The sequence below is a fragment of the Oncorhynchus clarkii genome, chromosome 12, assembly GCF_045791955.1.
Source record: "Oncorhynchus clarkii lewisi isolate Uvic-CL-2024 chromosome 12, UVic_Ocla_1.0, whole genome shotgun sequence".
NCBI lineage: Eukaryota > Metazoa > Chordata > Actinopteri > Salmoniformes > Salmonidae > Oncorhynchus > Oncorhynchus clarkii.
Window position 1 is genome coordinate 30801348 of NC_092158.1, and position 22711 is coordinate 30824058.

Here is a 22711-nt window from a genome sequence, read left to right on the forward strand (position 1 = left end):
ACTTTCACCCCTGGTTATACATGTTTTATACTTGCTTGTTAGTTGATGGTCTGTATCGAGTCAACTTAAATAATCATGATTCAATATTGTTAATGTCACAAATACCACATTGTTTCTTGTTTTTATATTTCTTAAATGTTTTATTTAACCTTTATTTTAACAGGGAAGACATATTGAGACCTAGTTCTCTTTTCCAAATGCGCCCTGTATAATACAATTTAAACATACACAATATATATACTGTAGATTAAGTTTACAATTTTTAACAGATTGACCAATGCTGTTTATATAAATGTAGAAATAATCTACCCGTGGTTCACCTTTTATGTACAGTACCAGTCAAAAGTTTGGACACACCTACTCATTCAAGGGTTTTTCTTTATATTTAAAATTTTCTACATTGTAGAAAAACTATGAAATAACACACATGGAATCATGTAGTAACCAAAAAAGTGTTAAACAAATCAAAATATATTTTATGTGAGATTCTTCAAATAGCCACCCTTTGCCTTGATGACCGCTTTGCACACTATTGGCATTCTCTCAACCAGCTTCATGAGGAATGTTTTTCCTACAGTCTTGAAGGAGTTCCCAAATATGCTGAGCACTTGTTGGCTGCTTTTCCTTCACTCTGCGGTCCAACTCATCCCAAACCATCTCAATTGGGTTGAGGTCAGGTGATTTTGGAGACCAGATTTCCACCAGTCTAATGTCCATTGCTCGTGTTTCTTGGCCCAAGCAAGTCTCTTCTTATTATTGGTGTCCTTTAGTAGTGTTTTCTTTGCAGCAATTCAACCACGAAGGCCTGATTCACGCGGTCTCCTCTGAACAGTTGATGTGTCTGTTACTTGAACTTGAAAGCATTTATTTGGGCTGCAATCTGAGGTGCAGTTAACTAATGAACTTATCCTCTGCAGTAGAGATAACTCTGGGTCTTCCTTTCCTGTGTCGGTCCAGTTTCATCATAGCGCTTGATGGTTTTTGCGACTGCACTTGAGAAAACCTGAAAAGTTCTTGCCATTTTCCGCATTTTCAGTTTTTCTTATTTTATTTAAACTTTATTTAACCAGGTAGGCTAGTTGAGAACAAGTTCTCAATTACCACTGCGACCTGGCCAAGATAAAGCAAAGCAGTGCGACACAAACTACAACACAGAGTTACACATGGAATAAACAAACTTACAGTCAATAATACAATAGAGAAAGTCTATATACAGTGTGTGCAAATGAGGTAGGATAAGGGGGGTGAGGCAATAAATAGGACACAGTGGCAAAATTATTACAGTATGGCAAATTAAACATTGGGGTGATAGATGTGCAGAAGATGAGTGTGCAAGTAGCGGTACGTACTGGGGTGCAAAGGAGCAAAATAAATAAAATAGATAACAATATGGTGATGAGGTAGTAGGATGGGCTATTTACAGATTGGCTATGTACAGGTGCAGTGATCTGTGAGCTGCTCTGACAGCTGGTGCTTAAAGCTAGTGAGGGAGATATGAGTCTCCAGCTTCAGTGATTTTTGCAGTTCGTTCCAGTCATTGGCAGCAGAGAACTGGAAGGAAAGCCGGCCGAAGGAGGAATTGGCTTTGGGGGTGACCAGTGAAATATACCTGCTGGAGCGCGTGCTGCGGGTTGGTTGACTGAACTTCATGTCTTAAAGTAATGATGGACTGTCATTTCACTCTGCTTATTTGAGCTAGTTCTGGCAAAATATGAACTTGGTATTTTACCAATTAGGACTATCTTCTGTATACCACCCCTACCTTGTCACAACACAACTGATTAGCTCAAACGCATTAAGAAGTAAAGACATTCCACAAATTAACTTTTAACAAGGCACACCGGTTAATTGAAATGCATTCCAGGTGACTACCTCATGAAGCTGGTTGAGAGATTGCCAAAAGTGTGCAAAGCTGTCATCGAGGCAAAGGGTGGCTGCTTTGAAGAATCTCAAATCTAAAAAAATGTTTGACACTTTTTTGCTTAATACACGATTCTGTCTGTTTTTTTCATAGTTTTGATTTTTCTACAATGTAGAAAACAGTAAAAATAAAGAAAAACCCTGGAATTAGTTGGTGTGTCCGAATTTCTGACTGGTATTGTATCACGATGGCCTGAGTTCTTTCACTGAGATAATCGTGAAACTATGAACCCTGCGTCAGAGCTCAGGCAACAGTATCAAAAGCTTTTGACAGGTCCACAAACAAAGTAGCACATTTCATTTTAGTGTCGAAAGCATTGACAAGATCATTAACAACAAAGCTGTTTCTTTAATAGTGCTGTGCCCAGGCTTAAACCCTGATTGGTTTACATTTAAAATACATTTCGCAGATTTAAAAAAAATAAAAAAAAAGATAAATTGTACATTTACCCAGGATTCAAGAATCTTAGCCAGACGCGGAGCCTTGAAATGGGTCGATAATGATTAAGATCACTACTATCCCTGCCCTGATGGAGAGCTGATTTCCATACTCATGGAATATTCCCTGAAAACAATGTTGAATTAAATTATATATAACCCCCTCTCCTCTTCTACCACATTCCCTAACTCTATTGCTGTTCCTCAGTGAGCAGAAGAAGTACAGGGTGTTTGTGGTGGTGCCCCTGCTTCCTGGGTTTGAAGGAGATATCAGCGAGGGGGGTGGGAAAGCCATCCAGGCCATATTACACTTCACCTACAGGTCAGAACCCTCCCTTATGGGCCTACACACACACACACACACACACACACACACACACACACACACACACAGTAAAAGGTAGCACACAATCACTTACAGTATCATACTGCATAATTTTAAAACATACATTTTGTGTAGTGATTTGTGTTTTAAGAAAACAACTTTAAAGATTTTTGTCGATTTGATGGTGTAAGTAATATGTATTTTTCACGACAGGACCATGTGCCGTGGAGAGTACTCCATACTGATGAGACTGAGAGAACGTGAGTTTTGTTTCCTTATTTCCAATTCAACCTAATATCTGGAATTACTGTCCGTCTGTCTGTCTCATCTCTGATAATATTTCTGCTTTTCTTTCTCTCCTGTGTATGGCTTACCCTTCCGCTAACTGAAGGCTCATACTAGGTATCTAACTTTACTATCTATATTATCTATAGTATAGTTCTCCATTCTCCCCATACTTAATCATTTCATCCTCTTTTCCTATAACGCCCATCTGTCTTCTCATGTTTAAATTGTGGTCCTGCTTCGTTAGCGTTCATTTATTCATTGGCTTCAGCTCTATGCCAGTGTGTCAGCCAACCAATGTCTCCCTACCCCCAGTTGAGGACCAGTGGAGCGAGTACATCACCCTGTGTGGCCTGCGCACACACTCCCAGCTCTCCCAGTCCCTGGTCACAGAGCTCATCTACGTACACAGCAAGACCCTCATAGCTGACGACCGCCGCTACATCATCGGTGAGCCACTGTCATCACAGCCACACTTACAGATGAGACGGGATGGGGCATCACTGTGGCTGTTTCCAAAATGGCCCCCTATTCCCTATATACTGTAGTACACTACCTTTGCTCTCGCCAAAAGTAGTGTATTATAGGCAATAGGGTTCCATTTCCGACGCAGCTTGTGACTGTGACATCACTGGGATCAATCACAGGCTGCTAATTACTGTCTCTGCATAATAATCACAAGGTGAATGATATGCAGAGCTAATAAAATATTCAGCTATAGAAACATACTGGACTTTAGGGGAGGGAGGGAAGGGGAACTTAAACGGCACCCCCCTCATTGAAGATGAATGCATTTTTTCCCGAGGTAGATGGAATCGTTATAGAAAAACATGCACTCCACACTGTGTAATGTAGGTACAACCCACTGAAACTCTTGAGCTTGCTTGGCTCCATGCTATGATATTATTATGATTACACTGGGACTGGGTAGGGTACAGTAATTATGATGCTTCTGTCAGCTAGATAAGGATGAGTCCTTGAAACACAGGAAAGGTGTTTTATAAACAATGTTTTTTGTTAACCTTCTATCTTCTCTGTCTTGGTATTAAGAAAGTTTGCTGCTACCAACTCATATACTTTGTTGTAAGCAAGTCGCTGCAGCATCTATGGCCATCGTCACTGATATTAGTGCCACAACTCTCTTTCTGTCTCTGGCTCTGTCTCTCTTTTTCTCTCCTCCGGTTTCTATTCCCTCCACTCTCTCTGTGCTCCCTCCATCCAGGCTCAGCTAACATCAATGACCGCAGTATGCTGGGGAGCCGGGACAGTGAGCTGGCTGTGCTGGTGGAGGATGAGGAGAGGATCCCCTCCATTATGGGGGGAGAGGAGTACCAGGCTGGACCCCTCACTCTGGCCCTGCGCAAAGAGTGTTTCAGGTTCGGACTCAGGAAAAGAGTCCATACACTTCTGCACTGTCTGTGATTTTACATTAAATTAGTTTATTTTTTAAAATTATTTTTAAATTTCACATTTATTTAACCAGGTAAGCTAGTTGAGAACAAGTTCTCATTTGCGACCTGGCCAAGACAAAGCATAGCAGTTCGACACATACAACAACACAGAGTTAAACATGGAATGAACAAAACATAGAGTCAATAATACAGTAGAAAAAAAGAAAACAAAGTCTATATACAGTGAGTGCAAATAAGGTCAAATAAGGGAGTTAAGGCAATAAATAGGCCATGGTGGCGGAGTAATTACAATATGGCAATTAAACACTGGATGGGAGATGTGCAAAAGATGGATGTGCAAGTAGAGATACTGTGGTGCAAAAGGAGCAGAATAAATAAATACAGTATGGGAATGAGGTAGATAGATGGGCTGTATACAGATGGGCTATTAACAGGGGCAGTGATCTGTGAGCTGCTCTGACAGCTGGTTCTTAAAGCTAGTGAGGGAGGTGGGAATCTCCAGCTTCAGTGATTTTTGCAGTTCGTTCCAGTCAGTGGCAGCAGAGAACTGGAAGGAAAGGCGACCAAAGGAGGAATTGGCTTTGGGGATGACCAGTGAGATATACCTGCTGGAGCGTGTGCTACAAGTGGGTGCTGCTATGGTGACCAGCGAGCTGAGATAGGGCGGAGCTTTACCTAGCAGAGACTTGTAGATAACCTGTAGCCAGTGGGTTTGGCGAGGGCCAGCCAACGCGAGCGCACAGGTCGCAGTGGTGGGTAGTATAAGGGGCTTTGGTGACAAAACGGATGGCAATGTGATAGACAACATCCAGTTTGCTGAGTAGAGTGTTGGAGGCTATTTTATAGATGACATCGCCGAAGTCAAGGATCGGTAGAATGGTCAGTTTTACGAAGGTGAGTGAAGGAAGCTTTGTTGTGAAATAGTAAGCCGATTCTAGATTTAATTTTTGATTGGAGATGCTTAATGTGAATCTGGAAAGAGAGTTTACAGTCTAGCCAGGCACCTAGGTATTTGTAGTTATCCACGTATTCTAAGTCAGAGCCGTCCAGAGCAGTGATGCTGGATGGGCGGGCAGGTGCGGGCAATGATCGGTTGAATAGCATGCATTTAGTTTTATTTGCGTTTAAGAGCCGTTGGAGGCCACGGACGGAGAGTTGTATGGCAGTTCACTGATAGAGAGGTTTACTGACGTTGAGTGGTATGGGAATGATATACAACTATATATGCAAAGGTATGTGGACACCCCTTCAAATTTGTGGATGTGTTTATTTCAGCCACAATCGTTGCTGACAGGTGTATAAAATCAAGCACACAGCCATGTGATCTCCATAGACAAACATTGGCAGTAGAATGGCCTTTGTCACATATACTCCCTCTCCGGCCTCTAGGTCATCAGGCTGCTGATTATCTCGGACACCTGTCACCATCGTCTCGCTCACCTGCGCCTCATGACACTCAACTGGACTCCATCACTTCCTTGATTATCTTCCCTATATCTGTCACTCCCCTTGGTTCTTTCCTCAGGTGTTATTCACTCTGTTCTCATGTCGGTGCGTTGTTTGTGTTACGTGGTTTGTGGTTCTTTTATTTATTAAAACACTCACTCCCTGAACTTGCTTCCCGACTCTCAGCGCACTCATTATAGCCTTACTGAAGATCTCAGTGACTTTCAACGTGGCACCGTCATAGGATGCCACCTTTCCAACAAGTCAGTTCCTCAAATTTCTGCCCTGCTAGAGCAGCCCCGGTCAACTGTAAGTGCTGTTATTGTGAAGTGGAAATGTCTAGGAGCAACAACTGCTCAGACTCTGCAACAGTGGAAATGCTTTCTCTGGAGTGATGAAACACCCTTCACCATCTGGCAGACTGACGGACTAAGCTGGGTTTGGCGGATGCCAGGAGAACGCTACCTGCCCCAGTGCATAGTGTCAACTGTAACGTATGGTGGAGGAGGAATAATGCTCTGGGGCTGTTTTTCATGGTTTGGGCTAGGCCCCTTAGTTCCAGTGAAGGGAAATCTTAACGCTACAGCATACAATGACATTCTAGATGATTCTGTGCTTCCAATTTTGTGGCAACAGTTTGGTCAATACTTTTGGTCATGTAGTGTGTCTGTGTTGAATCTGGGGTGTTTGGACATGAAAGGTTTCTAACGAGATGAACCACTCTCACATAGCCGTCCTTATATTAGCGAGGGAGGTTGTAACCAAGGTCCCTGCACTGACATACTAATAATGCTGACTCCACTGCTAGTGGATGAATCTATTGATTAGCAATTGATGGCATTTGTGATGCACTGACACTGTACCTAAAGATCCTAGACAGAATATGCATACTTCTCACAGAGCTTGTCTGCAGCCTATTATGCCAGCAGAGCTATTCATTTCGAATCAGCAGCTACCAAGTATATCCTCTAGTTTCCAAGGGAACCATCTCAGACGACAATTTTGCGCAGGCGTGGTCATCATTCCCTGTATGAAGGAAATATTTTTTTTATTTAAAAAAAAAAAAAATTAAATATGAATTTTTGCATCAACCTCTACTCAGATACTGTAATACAAACTGTCACTCTAGCAACAGTTTGAATGTGCAGTTAACATAGCTGCTTGGCAGTAACTGACTTACAACTCTATGTGCATGTACTTCCCAGGGTGCTTTTAGGAGCCGATTCTGAACCCCAGATCGACATCGATGACCCAATCAGTGACCTGTTCTTCTTTGTGGGGTGGAACACGACGGCAAAACTGAATGCTAAGATTTATGACAAGGTATGAATAGAACTAAAAGCTATTTTTGTTATCTTTTATGTGCATCCTCAATGACATCCACTCTCTCTTTCCCTTCTCCCTGTCCTCTCTGCTGCTCACCTTCCCTATGGACTGTTCCGTCCCTTTACCCGGAACAGATCTTCCGCTGCCTCCCCTGCAACTCTGTCCACAACATGAGGGAGCTGAAGGAGCATTCAGGCCTGGAGCGCCTGTGTGACACACACCCCCAGCAGGCTAAAGAGGAGCTGGAGGCCGTCAGGGGGCTACTGGTCCACTTCCCCCTCAACTTCCTGTCTGAGGAGAATCTGCTCCCCCCACTGGGCAGCAAGGAGGGCATGGCTCCAACAGAACTCTGGACATAAGAGTACCAGGCTACCAGCCACAAGGACCAAGATGACACTGGAAAAGCCCAGTCCAGCAGGAGAGAGCTTTATAGATTTGTATCGCATTGACCAGATTCCACTCCATTGTAAATCAAAAGATTGGAACAAAATGTATACTCAACTCACCTAGCTAAAAAACACTAACTGATGTGTCTTAGAAGAATGCAAATAAATGCAAGGCATTTAGGATGTTTACATAGATGATACAGAGTGAATTTGAACTCTGTTAAAATGGAGGAAGAAAAAATTAAACACTAGATGATAATCTATACTAATGCATTATGAGCCTTGTATGTGCTCCAAGTGACTTTGAGACATAGCTATTTGAAGGATTACCACTCTTGTAATGTTAAAAGTAAATTTTTATGATGTTAGATCATTGCTACACTCAACTGACCAAATGTGTTTGTTGATATAATACTGAACCTGAGTATTTCTTTTTTCAAAGGGCATAGGTATGGGTCTGCAATTATAGAACACAACAGGAACAGGATGCCACTGTATGATAGGCAGGGGGAGGAATGGCGATCAGAAGTCAAGAGTCTCAGATGATTGAAGAACATTGAGTACATGTGTTGTTGCAAGGTTGTGGGTGGATAGCTCTCCTCTCTCTCACTGCCTCTTTCTCTCTCACTGCCTCTTTCTCTCTCTCTGCCTCTTTCTTTCTGTCTCTGCCTCTCTCTCTCTTACCCAATGCAGTACCAGCAAATCTGTCAGAACATTTGTGGTTGTTATGGTGATGGTTACAAAGAGCTGACTAGATTGTGGCCAAAGAGGAAAGGAGAGCTAAACAGGGGCAGAGTACGATGAGCTATGGACTGAATCAAACAGTTTTATGAAAAGATTGAAGGTGATATGGAAGACATGGATGTGAGAGAGAGCCCATTGCAAAAGAGGAAGGCAAAGGACCATAAGAGAGTCATGGAGTGAATAGAGGGGAATGAGGAAAAAGATATTCAGGGGGTGCACCTGGCGTGCTTTAATTGTTGCGTATTTTTGCTGTCACCATGGCAACCAAGTACATTATTGTTACATTACTTACCCGGTTGTCAGTGGTCCAGAACATTCCACTTCATTTTGAGCTAGGGGAGCAAGGAAATAGTGTTTTTGTAAAGCACCGTTTCTAATCTGGGATGGGAGGAATCAAGTGACAGGTGAACAAGGAGCAGGGATGTTCTATTTTCTGCCATAGTGTTTATATGCATGTAACAGGTTTATGTTTCCATTGATAGTCTCATGTGCATGCTGAATTCTAGCATGTTGTCCCTATCTCAGCATAATCAAATTATTAGGCTTAACCAATTTATTTTACCAAGTTATTTAGACTAACTGAAATGGTCATGTTTATTTGGTGATACTACTTCTACCACTACTACTTTTCCTCTTCCTCCTCCTCCTACTACTGCTACTGTTTCATCTGCTAAATATGTCTATGTGACCACCCCGGGGGGGAGTGGTTCCCGGAAGGAGATCAATACTACAATCATACGACCGGTGTGGAGGAAGAGAGGTGGCCCTGGACCGACTGAACACCGTGCGCAGATCGTGATATTCCTCCGGCACCCCTGTCAAATCACCAGGCTCCTCCTGTGAAGAAGAGACAGAGGAAACAGGAGGGATAGCAGACATTAAACATTTCACATGACAAGAGACGTTCCAGGAAAGGATAGAATTACTAGACCAATTAATGGAAGGATTATGACAAACTAGCCAGGGATGGCCCAAAACAACAGGTGTAAAAGGTGAACGAAAAATTAAAAAAGAAATGGTTTCGCTATGATTACCAGAAACAGTGAGGGTTAAAGGTAGCGTCTCACGCTGAATCCTGGGGAGAGGACTACCATCCAGGGCGAACAAGGCCGTGGACTCCCTTAACTGTCTGAGAGGAATGTCATGTTCCCGAGCCCAGGTCTCGTCCATAAAACAGCCCTCCGCCCCAGATAACATTTGATTTCATTTGATGATACTATGCCTACTACAACTACTACTAATTTTGTTTTAGATTTTGGCATTGGTTTCATATTTTCATTTCACCAAATAAAATGTATAATTTCTCAACTCTATCAATGGTTATTATATTCATTCATACTTTATGCTGAGTCTTAACCCCATTTATAGATGGAAATGTTAAAGATTCACTGTCTATTCACAAACCTGTCTGCCACCTTTTAAACAGTGTAGGCCTACCTTTCACTATGTTTTAAAACCTTTTAATGTGCATCACATGTATGTATCACCTAATTATTATAATAACTAGGTTATAGCCTCTGCTTTTATTTTTTTCAAGGATCTTCTGTGAGAATGTATCTTTGTAACATTTAATAAACATCCTAACATTTAAACATTTAAAGTTTTATTATGAACAGTATTAGTTAACTTGCCTCTGGTTTTGACTTTGAAGTCTCATGTCAATCTGATTTTCCTAGTCAGCTAGGTAAACAGTAGGCTAGCCGGGCCTACAGGAACAACGCACTAATATGCATTACTGATCACCTCTCAGGTAATTTGTCCCCGATGGTGTACCATAGAACTCTTCAGTAGGCAGAGGGGAGTGGGAAGAGAGAACAAATAAAAGAGTAGAAAGGAAAGGGTGTTGTATACACACTTGCTGGAAAGGGATGAAATAGCCGACAACACAGATGAAAAGGGCTGTACAACAGCGATAGAGGAATTTTAGTGCCCAAATGCATGTTTGAGCAGGGCAGCGCCATTGAGCACTTTCACCATTTTGAAATATTCAACTGGGTGGGACAATTTTTGTGTTCATGAAGGATCACATAATTCCATCCAGGTCATCAGGAGGGGTCAGCCAGTGAATTATACTCATGAGAAAACATTCCATAACTGCAGGTAGCAGTAAATCGCCAACCTTGGCTTTATGACTGTTCAAACAACACACTCCAGGTGGCAGTATGCACCCTTTCAGATTGTTAACCAACTCATAGAAGTAGTGGAGGAAGAACATTGACTACTTCAAAATGGAGATGGCCTCATTGGCACTGCCCATGGGGAGGGAGGATGACGGTTTCCGGAGTAGAGGACTATGGGAGGTGGATGGACGGCAGGAAGATGGCGGAAGCAGATGGTGAACTTAAATCTTATGGCGGTGGAAACAAGGAGGAATGGACAATTGTCTAAAAGAATGGGAAAAGCACAGCCGATCTGCCAACTTCTGTCTGTAGCGTCCAAACAGTTTGGACCACACCCCGATGTGTAAAGATGAGACTCTCACGAACACGTACAGTACCAGTCAAACGTTTGGACACACCAACTCATTCAAGGGGTTTTCTTTATTTTACTGTTTTCTACAATAATAGTGAAGACATCAAAACTATGAAATAATACATATGGAATCATGTAGTAACCAAAAAAGTGTTACACAAATCAAAATGTATGTTGTATTTGAGATTATTCAAAGTGGCCACCCTTTGCCTTGATGACAGTGTTGCACACTTGGCATTCTCTCAATCAGCTTCATGAGGTAGTCACCTGGAATGCATTTCAATTAACTGGTGTGCCTTGTTAAAAGTTAATTTGATACTACTTCTACCATCAAGCACTATGATGAAACTGGCTCTCATGAGGACCGCCACAGGAAAGGAAGATCCAGAGTTACCACTGCTGCAAAGGATGATTTCAGTTACCAGCCTCAGAATTTGCAGCCCAAATAAATGCTTCACAGAGTTCAAGTAGCAGACACATCTCAACATCAACTGTTCAGAGGAGACTGTGTGAATCAAATCAAATCAAACTGTATTTGTCACATGCGCCGAATATAACAGGCAGAGTTGCAAAGAAAAAGCCATATCTCAGACTGGCCAATAAAAAAGAAAAGATGAAGATGGGCAAAATAACACAGACACTAGACAGAGGAACTCTGCCTAGAAGGCCAGCATCCCGGAGTCGCCTCTTCACTGTTGACGTTGAGACTAGTGTTTTGCGAGTACTATTTAATGAAGCTGCCAGTTGAGGACTTGTGAGGCATCTGTTTCTCAAACTAGACACTCTAATGTACTTGTCCTCTTGCTCAGTTGTGCACTGGGGACTCCAACTCCTATTTATATTCTGGTTAGAGCCAGTTTGCTCTATTCTGTGAAGGGAGTAGTACACAGTGTTGTACAAGATCTTCAGTTTCTTGGCAATTTCTGAAATGGAATAGCCTTCATTTCTCAGAACAAGAATAGACTGACGAGTTTCAGAAGAAAGTTATTTGTTTCTGGCCATTTTGAGCCTGTAATCGAACCCACAAATGCTGATGCTCCAGATACTCAACCAGTCTAAAGGCCAGTTTTTTGCTTCTTTAATCAGAACAACAGTTTTCAGCTGTGCTAACATCATCGCAAAAGGGTTTTCCAATGATCAATTAGCCTTTTAAAATTATAAACTTGGATTAGCTAACACAATGTAGCATTGGAACACAGGAGTGATGGTTGCTGATAATGGGCCTCTGTACGCCTATGTAGATATTGCATTAAAAACCAGCCATTTCCAGCTACAATAGTCATTTACAACATTAACAAATTCTACAATGTATTTCTGATCAATTTGATGTTAATTTAATGGACAAAAAATTTGCTTTTCTTTAAGAAACAAGGACATTTCTAAGTGACCCCAAACTTTTGAATGATAGTGTGTATATATATATATATATATATATATATATATATATATATATATATATATATATATATATACATATAAATGGAAACTTCAAGGGGTCTTAAAATTCCAAATCAAATAGCAAAATGATTTAAAACAATACCATATAGCTTAATGGAAAATATTAAAATATTTAACATCTGAAGAGCTGCTTGGAGTACTGTCTCGAGCAGTCCCACCCTCCCAGGCCCTAGAGCCTGAGTAGGGAAGAATGAGTTATCTGAAGGAGTGGGAATATTTTTGTTGATGATCATTGTTGGGTAGTTTTTTTTAGAGATCCATGTTTTTTCCCCATTCCTGTAACGAATTTACTTTTCTTTTGTGTATTTATTCACCCCTGTCCAGTTGGCGGCGGCATGCACCTCTAACATTTGTTTACGGACCCCCATAATACCATAAAAGAAGAATGCACTGCCCATGCGATCACAGACGCCATAGAACATACAATGTTGAGTCCGCTGACTATCCATATGGGCCATACCAAAACATGGCGAGGAAATAAGTTTATGCACTATATTTGTCGGAAAATCAATTGCCTAATCATTGGTACCAACTATTCTACCTAAAGTATCTATTGTAGAAGTACGAATCAGCTCCATGACGCTTATGGATCGAGGGTCAATTGGGACTGCACAGAAACTGTTTGTTTTTTCACGGTCGGTACTGGCAGTGCAAGGCGCGATCACTGTCAACGCGAAAGGAATGAAAGTTTGTGTACGGATGTCGATCATTTGACGTGGCTAGCGGTACATTCCACATTGATCGTGCGGCTCGCCATTTGCTACTTCATTTGTGGAACATTTTAAGTATTTGTAGGATGGGAATTGCGAGTAGTTAAAATCCATGTTTAAGTACAATAAATCTTATTTTTGATTTGTGCGTGGGTAGCTAGCTAGCGAATAGCGTTCATGTTGTGGCAGACTGAAAAGTGACAGCTCTGCTGCGGACCACCTTTGTATTACGCTGTTATTATCTAGCCTGCTAACTTGGCAAGCTAGCTATCTACTTGTTTAATCTCACAAACATTAACATTACAATTACATTGTATTTGTAGTTAGAAGCATTCAAATGATCTGTCGACGACCTTCAAACAGCATATACGCAGTGACGTTATTGCCAGAATGAACGCAGTAAGAGAGTGCCGCACACGATTGGGTCTCTGTAACGCAATTGAACTTAGTATACTAGCTAGATAACTGCGTTTTACCTTGCCATTTTTGCAACCATTTGTTTATGTTAGCTAGTTAAGTTAGCAAGTCGAGTCTCATCAGGGATTGATGTTCTGAGCGGGACTTGACAGCTCAGGACACAGTTAAGTTAAACATTGGGCCACCTGGATTTTCTACTGGCTGCTGCTTTTATTTTGTAGCTAAATTATTAGCTAACTAACGTTAGCTACGACTTTTGCCAGCATGTCTGAAAACGCCACCACACGAAGCTTGGATGACATAGACCTCGCAGCTTTGAGGGTAAGTGGCTACTGTACATCTAGTTAGCTAGGTTAGTTCAAAGCTGCAGCCAGTTGTCACAATGAGCGTGACAAAAGTTCACTGATGATACATTTTTTGGAAACTTGCAACTAGAGCTGTACGTTTTGAGGTGCTTGCTTGAGCTAACTAACGTTAGCTACCTAATGTTATATTTAGGTAAATGGCTAGTTGTGGGTTACGCACAGAGAGGGTTGCGAGATTTTAGTCTATTGGGTGTCACTACTGACTCCACTATCTTGCTTTTTTCCATATCACCTTGGTCAATCTGAGTCCATTTTTGTAAATGCTTGGGTGAATAGGATGAAGGCCTGATTCGTTTGATCGATGGCTTTTAAAACAGGCCTGTATCTACGTTGCATTTATTATTTTAAAACTAGCCCACATTGATCGATTTCTAGTCTATCTATCAAACGGTTGAACTGTATCTTGTGTACTTTTTACCCGTATATTATCATACAACTTCACAGACCACAACACACAGGTGTTGACAAGTGTATTTACCACAGTGTGGTGTGCTACACGACTTCCTCGTAGGCTTTTCTTTTTTGTATCATTAGAAGTAATACAAACGTAATCTCAAACATTTCTTCCAAGAGCTATCAAAGCATGATTTGAAATAGATTTGTGGGAATTCAAAAACTCACCCGAGTTTTTGACTGCACTCTCTCTCTCTGACATGCACACAATGGTCCACAAGTGTATTGTGAAACTCCCGTTTTGCATATTCCAAAACCATTAAAATTAGTTGAACAGAAAGTTGAAAGTTGAACAAAAATAATTAATAAACCCAGACCTGGGAGCTCATTCTCCAGGACCATAGACATTCAAGTTATCTATTTGTAATGTGGACCGTCATGGAGGTTGACCGTTCTGATACCATGATCCAGTGTCAGTATATCATCAAAACAAAGACTAGTGGCATGTAACAACAGAGTAGAGGCACTTTAGTTTGAGAAAGGGAGATTTAATATCTACCGGTATATCTCACCTACACACTTTTGTGATTTCAGTACAGCGAGTTACAGGCCAGACCTCTCCAGGCAATGCTATTTAATTTTCCGTTCTGAGAGAAGAGGGATGAGAGAGAGCTCTGAGAGGGATGATTCACTAGAGCTCATTGTTTGATTGCTGTCCTATATAACACCCACTCTGCCTGCTACACATAAACACTCACATAGCCTACAAGTACAATCAAGGCTAGTACTAGTGCATGACTGTTTTCTGTGGAAGACTCAAAAGTTAGCTAGTAGAACAGGCTTTGTGTAATGGATTTTTTGGGGGAAGCCTTGGATTCTTTGAGTCCCCATATCAACAAATGTCAGGTGGTAGGACAAGTGTCAACACACATTGAATCAACGCTTACCTTCCAACTTCCAAATCTGTTCTAGGCTATTTCTTGAGCGACCGACCCCTTTGCAGACAGTTGTTTTTCTCGATTTGACATTTTTTTATGGTTTCTGTTATGGTTTAGTTTTTGATAGTAGACAGTGAGTCTAAAGGCCAAATTATCTGTGAATTTGATAGGCCTATTTGTCGAGGGAGAGAGGAAAAGCTGTTTTTCTTTAGGTAAGTACAGACATTAGGGGGAGTCTTCTGACAGACACAAAGATCCAACAGCATTATTAATGGGTGGAGTTTGCACTTCTGCACCCAAGTTAAGTTGACTGAAGTGACGTTAACAGGTCCACAGTGTGTATTCCTCTCATGCACTTTCTGATCAATGTTGACAGTTTTGTTGCTGGTACAGCGCTCCACACTCCCTAGCTTCCGCCCCCCCCACCCCCCACCTTCATCTCTTTCTTCCTTCCTTCCCTCTCTGCGTTGGACGTGGGCGATGCTGCCATCTCTCTTCCCCCTGGATAATTGCATTAGCAATATAATAATAATAATATAATAATAATTGCATTAGCCTCCTCTATACCACCCCCCCCCCCTCACCCCTGTCATCTCATTCTTTCTCTCTATCCAGCGCTTTTACTCCAACCCTTTTGTCAGTTTGATCCTGCTTCTCCTGCTCTCAGTGCTCCTCTTACACACAGCATAGATGCACTAATTGGACGATTTGTCATTCCCATTATGTTTATTTCATTTCTCTCTCAACCCCCTTAGCCCTAATGCTCACATCTATCTATGCCTCATTCTCTTGTACACCTCTCTCCTCTCCTTAAATGCGTTCTCTGTTAAAGACAAACACTTGAATAAGTCAGGAGACAGGCCCATTATTGGAACCAGATGAAAGCAGGATGGTCACGCTGTATGCTTCCATCCCAAAGCAGCCCCAACGCCCACAGATCCTACACAGGCCATAATGAATCACACTGTGAAAGTGGAACTGGGTGTCTTTTTGCCCTATCCAGGGAAAAAAGCGATGGCTAATTTTAGCATTTAGCTAGAATTATGAACATCACCTGTGGTTTTATCTTATGGTGGGGAAAAATAGAAACATTCTTGCAAATTGTTCTATAACATAAGTGGTGGATGGATGTCTAGAGCTTCTATGTGTCTCAGAACATCTCAATAGCGCTCAGGCCTCCTTGCTTGTGTGGTCTAGGCCTATATATTTGCCAGTCTATTTAAATGTACCATGTCTGTCTCTGCATCTTGTCTCCCAGTCTGTCTGGCCTGGTGTTCTGGTCTCAGTCTGCCAGAGAGCAACCAATCTTAATGAATCTATCACTCTTTCTTCAAGGACCCAGCAGGGATCTTTGAGCTGGTGGAGGTGGTGGGAAATGGGACCTATGGACAGGTGTACAAGGTAAGATGAGTTTGGGCCAGTGACCCAGTTTAGTTCAGTGACCCAGTTGAGACACTGAGGGGATGAGTCAGATGAATCACTGAGCTGGTTGAAACTCAGATTGAGGCTGTCTGAGTTACTCCCCTGAGTGTCTCCAACTCCAGCTGTGGTAGTAAATCTGAGATTAGGCCAGATTAGTGCACCTGTGCAGGACCACGCTAAGGCTGTCAGTTGGAGGAGCCCAGGAGACGGGTAGTGGTAATGAGATAATGGGGAGAGAAGAAGAGTAAATTATGTGGTGAAACACAGCATAATCACTCTCAAAACAGATTAAACCAGGGTAGGAGTTCGTTCAACTATTAGAGATTTTTGGCTCAAATGTAGGGTATTCTTTTTTAGAGCTGACATCTGTTGTACTCACTTAATTTTCTCGTTTTCGATTGACCAGATAAGATGATCAAGTCTGCTCTGCCTTTAATCAGGGGCGTCACGTGAAGACAGGCCAGTTGGCTGCAATCAAGGTGATGGACGTGACTGAGGAGGAAGAGGAAGAGATCAAGGCTGAGATCAACATGCTGAAGAAGTACAGCCATCACCGCAATATTGCCACCTACTACGGAGCCTTCGTCAAGAAGAGCCCTCCTGGACATGATGACCAGCTCTGGGTCAGTCTGATGGATTCTGTCCCTGTCTGGTGGTATAATCTGAGAGAGAGCTTCATCATTTATAGGGCTCTCTCTGATATCCATGAACCCCATAATGCATAGAAACTAGATTAGGTTTATTGCATGCAGCAAATATTATTTATTACAGACACACTGAACATTGTATTTATGTGTGCTAAGTTCCTTCCTGTCTGTGTATAGCTGGTGATGGAGTTCTGTGGGGCGGGCTCAGTGACAGACCTGGTAAAGAACACCAAGGGCAACTCTCTGAAGGAGGACTGGATCGCTTACATCTGCAGAGAGATCCTCAGGGTGAGGAACCACAGTGCACCCACTATAGAACCATTACAAAACAGTCTTTAGGCCAAGCACCAGTATAAATCCCTGCATTGGAAAAGTGCCATTACAGACGCCCTCCAGAGAGCCTCAAACCCCTGACTGAACTCTGACCCCTCTCTAATACCCAGGGCCTCTCGCACCTCCACCAACACAAGGTCATCCACAGAGACATCAAGGGCCAGAACGTGCTGTTGACAGAGAACGCAGAGGTCAAACTCGGTGAGATGATTGATTCTAAACTGTTAATGTGTTTTCTCTGCCGCTGCTTGTTGTTTACATGCGTTTCTGTACTGTGTGTGGGCTTGTTGTAATCAAACATTTGTATGTTTTCCGTTCCAGTGTTTCTGGACAGAAAATACATTTATAAAATTGGTTCAAACCAAGAGAACGTGACTGTTCATAGTACATTTTCGTTCTTTTTTTGAACCTGTGAAGTCAACATCGTTTTTACAAAATGGCTCATTAATTTACTCGACCCATTAGCACAGATAGAGAAGCTTTCTATGGAACGCGTAAGCTAGTTGTTTACACGTTTAATTGGTCAGAAAGTGCAGACGCAAGATGCGATTGGAATTTCACTGGTGGGGAGAGCTCGAGAGGGAGTGGGGTGGACATGGAGGGGGCTTGGCTTGATGCGCTGAACATCATGACGTCGTTTGAAATGGACTGTGTTTAAGCTATTACTAGTATTATAACTACACCAAATGACAATTATATACTAGACAGGAATATTTTTGTACGAAAAAAACAACATTATTAATCGGTTCCCAAGATTTTAAAATAACGGTTCTGTTCCAGAACACTAGAGATCACTTTCGTTCCCAGTTCTGTTACCGTTCCTCAAACATTTTAGTTATGTTTTGGTTCTGTTCCCTGAACCGGGTCCAATCCCTGGTTGTGATGAATATGTATTCCTGCTCTTTGTTTCCATATGTAATCTTCCAGTCTGTGTTTTATAGCAGCTTCCCTAAGTCTGAAGAAATTGCTCAATTGTCTCACCATCAAGCACACTACATATTTGTATTATGGTTTTATCTACAACTTAACTTAATCAAGACTTGAAAAATGTAAATGTAGCCAGTAATACTGAGTCTCTGTCCTCTACTGTGTGCAGTGGACTTTGGGGTGAGTGCTCAACTGGACAGGACCGTGGGGCGCAGGAACACCTTCATTGGCACACCTTATTGGATGGCCCCTGAGGTCATCGCCTGTGACGAGAACCCCGACTCTACCTATGACTACAGGGTAATGACCCCTTTCCATCCTAACGTGTCTGTCTGTGTGTGAGAGTGGGTAGTAAATCTCACATGTCTCCACAGAGCGATATCTGGTCCCTGGGGATCACAGCCATAGAGACAGCAGAGGGAGCTCCTCGTAAGTACAGCTCAGTGCACCCACCCACACGTATCTATCTCCACTTTATTACCCTTTTCATCCACACCCACCCACACACATCTATCTCCACTTTATTACCATTTTCATCCACACCCACCCACACACATCTATCTCCACTTTATTACCCTTTTCATCCACACCCACCCACACACATCTATCTCCACTTTATTACCATTTTCATCCACACCCACCCACACACATCTATCTCCACTTTATTACCCTTTTCATCCACACCCACCCACACACATCTATCTCCACTTTATTACCCTTTTCATCCACACTCACCCACACACTCAAACAGCTGATATTTATCTCCTAAACTCTTAAAAGCACATTCTGCATAACATAAGCCTGCAGTGGAGAGATTTAATCATCTCCCACATTATGAAACTCCTGTCTCGTCACTGGTAAGATACGAGGTGAGGGGGCTATTGATCTGTGGTGTTAGAGAGCCTTCTCTATATCAAACCGCATAACACAAGCACATATCACTGCACACTGCTCCCACCGTAGGCAGCTTTGAAGTGGGATGCCTGCCTGGAGAAGGGATTCTCTCCCTGGAGCTCCTGCTGTTGCTGTACCCACCCAGTATGCGTGACACAGCCCAGACAGGCAGACTGTCGAGGGCTGTTGTCGTCAGATGCCTGTTGTCAATGAATTATGCAATACGGACTTTCTCACATTCTCACCAACACTGAGTTTCTACTGGTGACTGGGAGGCTACTGGCTAATTGTTAGCTAGCATTGCTGTTGTTTTTCAAAACCTGATAAAACCACCCTCTGGTCTGACATGAGCAGACTGATTTAACTCATGTGACTAAACGGTGAAGTGTGCACGTTGGTACATGTATCCCCATTAAAAAGTTCCCACAGATGCACATAAACTGTTTTTATACTTCACAAACATGGTCAAGAATGACATACTTAAACTGGTCGTGTAATCACCATGTATCAAATGTTATTGGTCACACACACATGGTTAGCAGATGTTAATGCGAGTGTAGCAAAATGCTTGTGCTTCCATGCAGTAATGTCTAACAATTTCACAACAACTACCTTATACACACACAAGTGTAAAGGAATGAATATGTACACAGAAATATATGGATGAGGGATGGCCGAACGGCATAGGCAAGATGCAGTAGATGGTATATTGTACAGTATATACATATGAGATGAGTAATGTAGGGTATGTAATCATTCTATAAAGTGGCATTGTTTAAAGTGGCTAGTGATACATTACATCAAGATGGCAAGATGCAGTAGATGGTATAGCATACAGTATATACATATGACATGAGTAATGTAGGGTATGTAAACATTGTTTAAAGTGACTAGTGATACATTTATTACATCCAATTTTTAATTATTAAGTGGCTACAGATTTGAGTCAGTATGTTGGCAGCAGCCACTCAATGTTAGTGATGGCTGTTTAACAGTCGGATGGGCTTGAGATAGAAGCTGTTTTTCAGTCTTGGTCCCAGCTTTGATGCACCTGTACTGACCTCGCCTTCTGGATGATAGCAGGGTGAACAGGCAGTGGCTCGGGTGGTTGTTGTCCTTGATGATCTTTTTGTCCTTCCTGTGACATCAGGTGGTGTAGGTGTCCTGGAGGGCAGGTAGTTTGCCCCCGGTGATGCGTTGTGCAGACCTCAGTACCCTCTGGAGAGCCTTGCGGTTGTGGGGCGGAGCAGTTTCCGTACCAGGCGGTGATGCAGCCTGGATCCAATCGAGAGGACAGGATCCTCTCGATTGTGCATCGGTAAAAGTTTGAGTGTTTTCGGTGACAAGCCAAATTTCTTCAGCCTCCTGAGGTTGAGGAGGCGCTGTTGCACCTTCTTCACCACGCTGTCTGTGTGGGTGGACCATTTCAGTTTGTCCATGGTGTATACGCCGAGGAACTTAACTTTCCTCCTTCTCCACTACTGTCCCGTCGATGTGGATAGGGGGTGCTCCCTTTGCTGTTTCCTGAAGTCCACATGTAGTCACTGAAAGTACTGAATGCCTTGGGCAGTATCAGAACTAACGTCAATGTATTCGTCCTAACAAAGGGCATTTTATTGTTGTGCTGATAACCTAACCAGACAGGTTAAGCTCGCTATGCTTGGAAGACAATACGTACGTGTTGCTCAAACAAGACAATGGAGCAATTGGTGTGAGGCAACAAAGAAAGGATAAGGATCGGGTTTATCAAGAGCACATTATATTGATTGGGACTACAGTTGTATGCATAAGGATTATGTGATCATTACATGTTTATACTGTATAGTAGTGTACAGGCAGTATTTTAATGCTCTTTTGATTGAAATGCTTTGTACCAATCCATCATTATCTTCCTCTCTCTCTCCCCCCAGCTCTGTGTGACATGCACCCTATGAGAGCTCTATTCCTCATCCCGAGGAACCCCCCTCCCAAACTTAAGTCCAAGAAGTGGTGAGTGTGCGGTTTGGTTTCTGCTGTTGTTTTTCCTAAAACGTCAGTTTTATTTTAGGACATAGCTATGTTCTCTTGGCTCCCCACCCTCTATTGCCCTCCCTTTGTAGTGATAAGATTCCTTCCTTACCATAGCCCTGCTGTGCTTTACTGCGCTATTTACGTCCAACACCAGCTGGCCATGGTACAGTGGCATGACAGAAATGTTATCACTAGGGCTGTGGTGGTCACGAAATTTCATCAGCTGGTGATTGTCAAGCAAGTAACTGTCGATCTTAAGCTTGTTGACAGTTAATTAACATAAACACATTTAGCATCTCCTAGTTTCCACACATAATAAATCCATGTAATATAGCCTACACCTTCACAATAAATCCACTTTATTTTAGACAGGTCTAAAGAAGCATGATATGAAGAAAACATAGTCTATTTCAGAAGAACAGAATAGCATACTCTGAGTTATCCATGTTAGGTCCTGATCTGGCTATGACAAATAGCTGTGGGCTACACTAGCTCATTTAGCAGACAAGATTTGCTATAATTCTGTGGCATTATTTTATAGTATGACGATTACAACTGAACAAAGTTGAATAAAATATAAATATTTTCTCAATGATTTGAGGGCGTGCGCACATGCAACTATTCTGTGTTGAGCAGTTATCAAAGAAGTAAACTCAGCAAAAAAGGAATGCTTGTTCAATGAACCATAAACAATTAATGAACATGCACCTGTGGAACGGTCGTTAAGACACTAACAGCTTACAGACGGTAGGCAATTACGGTCAGTTATGAAAAGTTAGGACACTAAAGAGGCCTGACTCTGGAAAAACACCAAAAGAAAGATGCTCAGGATCCCTGCTCATCTGTGTGAACGTGCCTTAGGCATGCTGCAAGGAGGCATGAGGACTGCAGATGTGGCCAGGGCAATAAATTGCAATGTCCATACTGTGAGACGCAAAAGACAGAGCTACAGGGAGACAGGACGGGCAGCTGATCGTCCTCGCAGTGGCAGACCACGTGTAACAACACCTGCACAGGATCGGTACATCCGAACATCACACCTGCGGGACAGGTACAGGATGGCAACAACAACTGCCCGAGTTACACCAGGAACGCACAATCCCTCCATCAGGGCTCAGACTGTCCGCTATAGGCTGAGAGGCGCTGGACTGAGGGCTTGTAGACTTGTTGTAAGGCAGGTCCTCACCAGACATCACCGGCAACAACGTCGCCTATGTGCACAAAACCACCGTTGCTGGACCAGACAGGACTGGCAAAAAGTGCTCTTCACTGACGAGACGCAGTTTTGACTCACCAGGGGTGATGGTCGGATTCGCGTTTATCGTCGAAGGAATGAGCTTTACACCGAGGCCTGTACTCTGGAGCGTGATCGATTTGGAGATGGAGGTTCCGTCATGGTCTGGGGCGGTGTGTCACATCATCATTGCCTGCAATGACAAGCTC

General features: G+C 42.5%; 2 protein-coding genes across 10 annotated transcripts in view; both read left to right on the forward strand.

The window, feature by feature from the left end:
* LOC139423037 (phospholipase D2-like) overlaps positions 1 to 8473 on the forward strand; it is a 31862-nt gene extending 23389 nt beyond the window's left edge. For 3 of the 5 annotated variants that reach the window (XM_071174624.1, XM_071174623.1, XM_071174622.1), the window contains 6 exons: positions 2567 to 2680; positions 2897 to 2943; positions 3284 to 3418; positions 4191 to 4344; positions 7032 to 7149; positions 7287 to 7731. In XM_071174624.1, coding sequence (XP_071030725.1) covers positions 2567 to 2680; positions 2897 to 2943; positions 3284 to 3418; positions 4191 to 4344; positions 7032 to 7149; positions 7287 to 7511 — 793 coding nt within the window. In that variant the 3' untranslated portion in view covers positions 7512 to 7731. Of the gene's footprint in view, positions 1 to 2566; positions 2681 to 2896; positions 2944 to 3283; positions 3419 to 4190; positions 4345 to 5769; positions 5917 to 7031; positions 7150 to 7286 lie in introns of those variants that run through there. The other 2 variants (XM_071174621.1, XM_071174625.1) reach the window with 2 other exon arrangements.
* Positions 8474 to 12632: 4159 nt separating this feature from the next.
* LOC139423040 (misshapen-like kinase 1) overlaps positions 12633 to 22711 on the forward strand; it is a 33176-nt gene continuing 23097 nt past the window's right edge. For 4 of the 5 annotated variants that reach the window (XM_071174627.1, XM_071174629.1, XM_071174631.1 and 1 more), the window contains exons 1-8: positions 13384 to 13660; positions 16371 to 16436; positions 16898 to 17080; positions 17282 to 17392; positions 17548 to 17638; positions 18534 to 18664; positions 18739 to 18793; positions 21169 to 21247. In XM_071174627.1, the coding sequence (XP_071030728.1) occupies positions 13604 to 13660; positions 16371 to 16436; positions 16898 to 17080; positions 17282 to 17392; positions 17548 to 17638; positions 18534 to 18664; positions 18739 to 18793; positions 21169 to 21247 (773 nt within the window). In that variant the 5' untranslated portion in view covers positions 13384 to 13603. Of the gene's footprint in view, positions 13661 to 16370; positions 16437 to 16897; positions 17081 to 17281; positions 17393 to 17547; positions 17639 to 18533; positions 18665 to 18738; positions 18794 to 21168; positions 21248 to 22711 lie in introns of all 5 variants that reach the window. The other variant, XM_071174632.1, reaches the window with a different exon arrangement.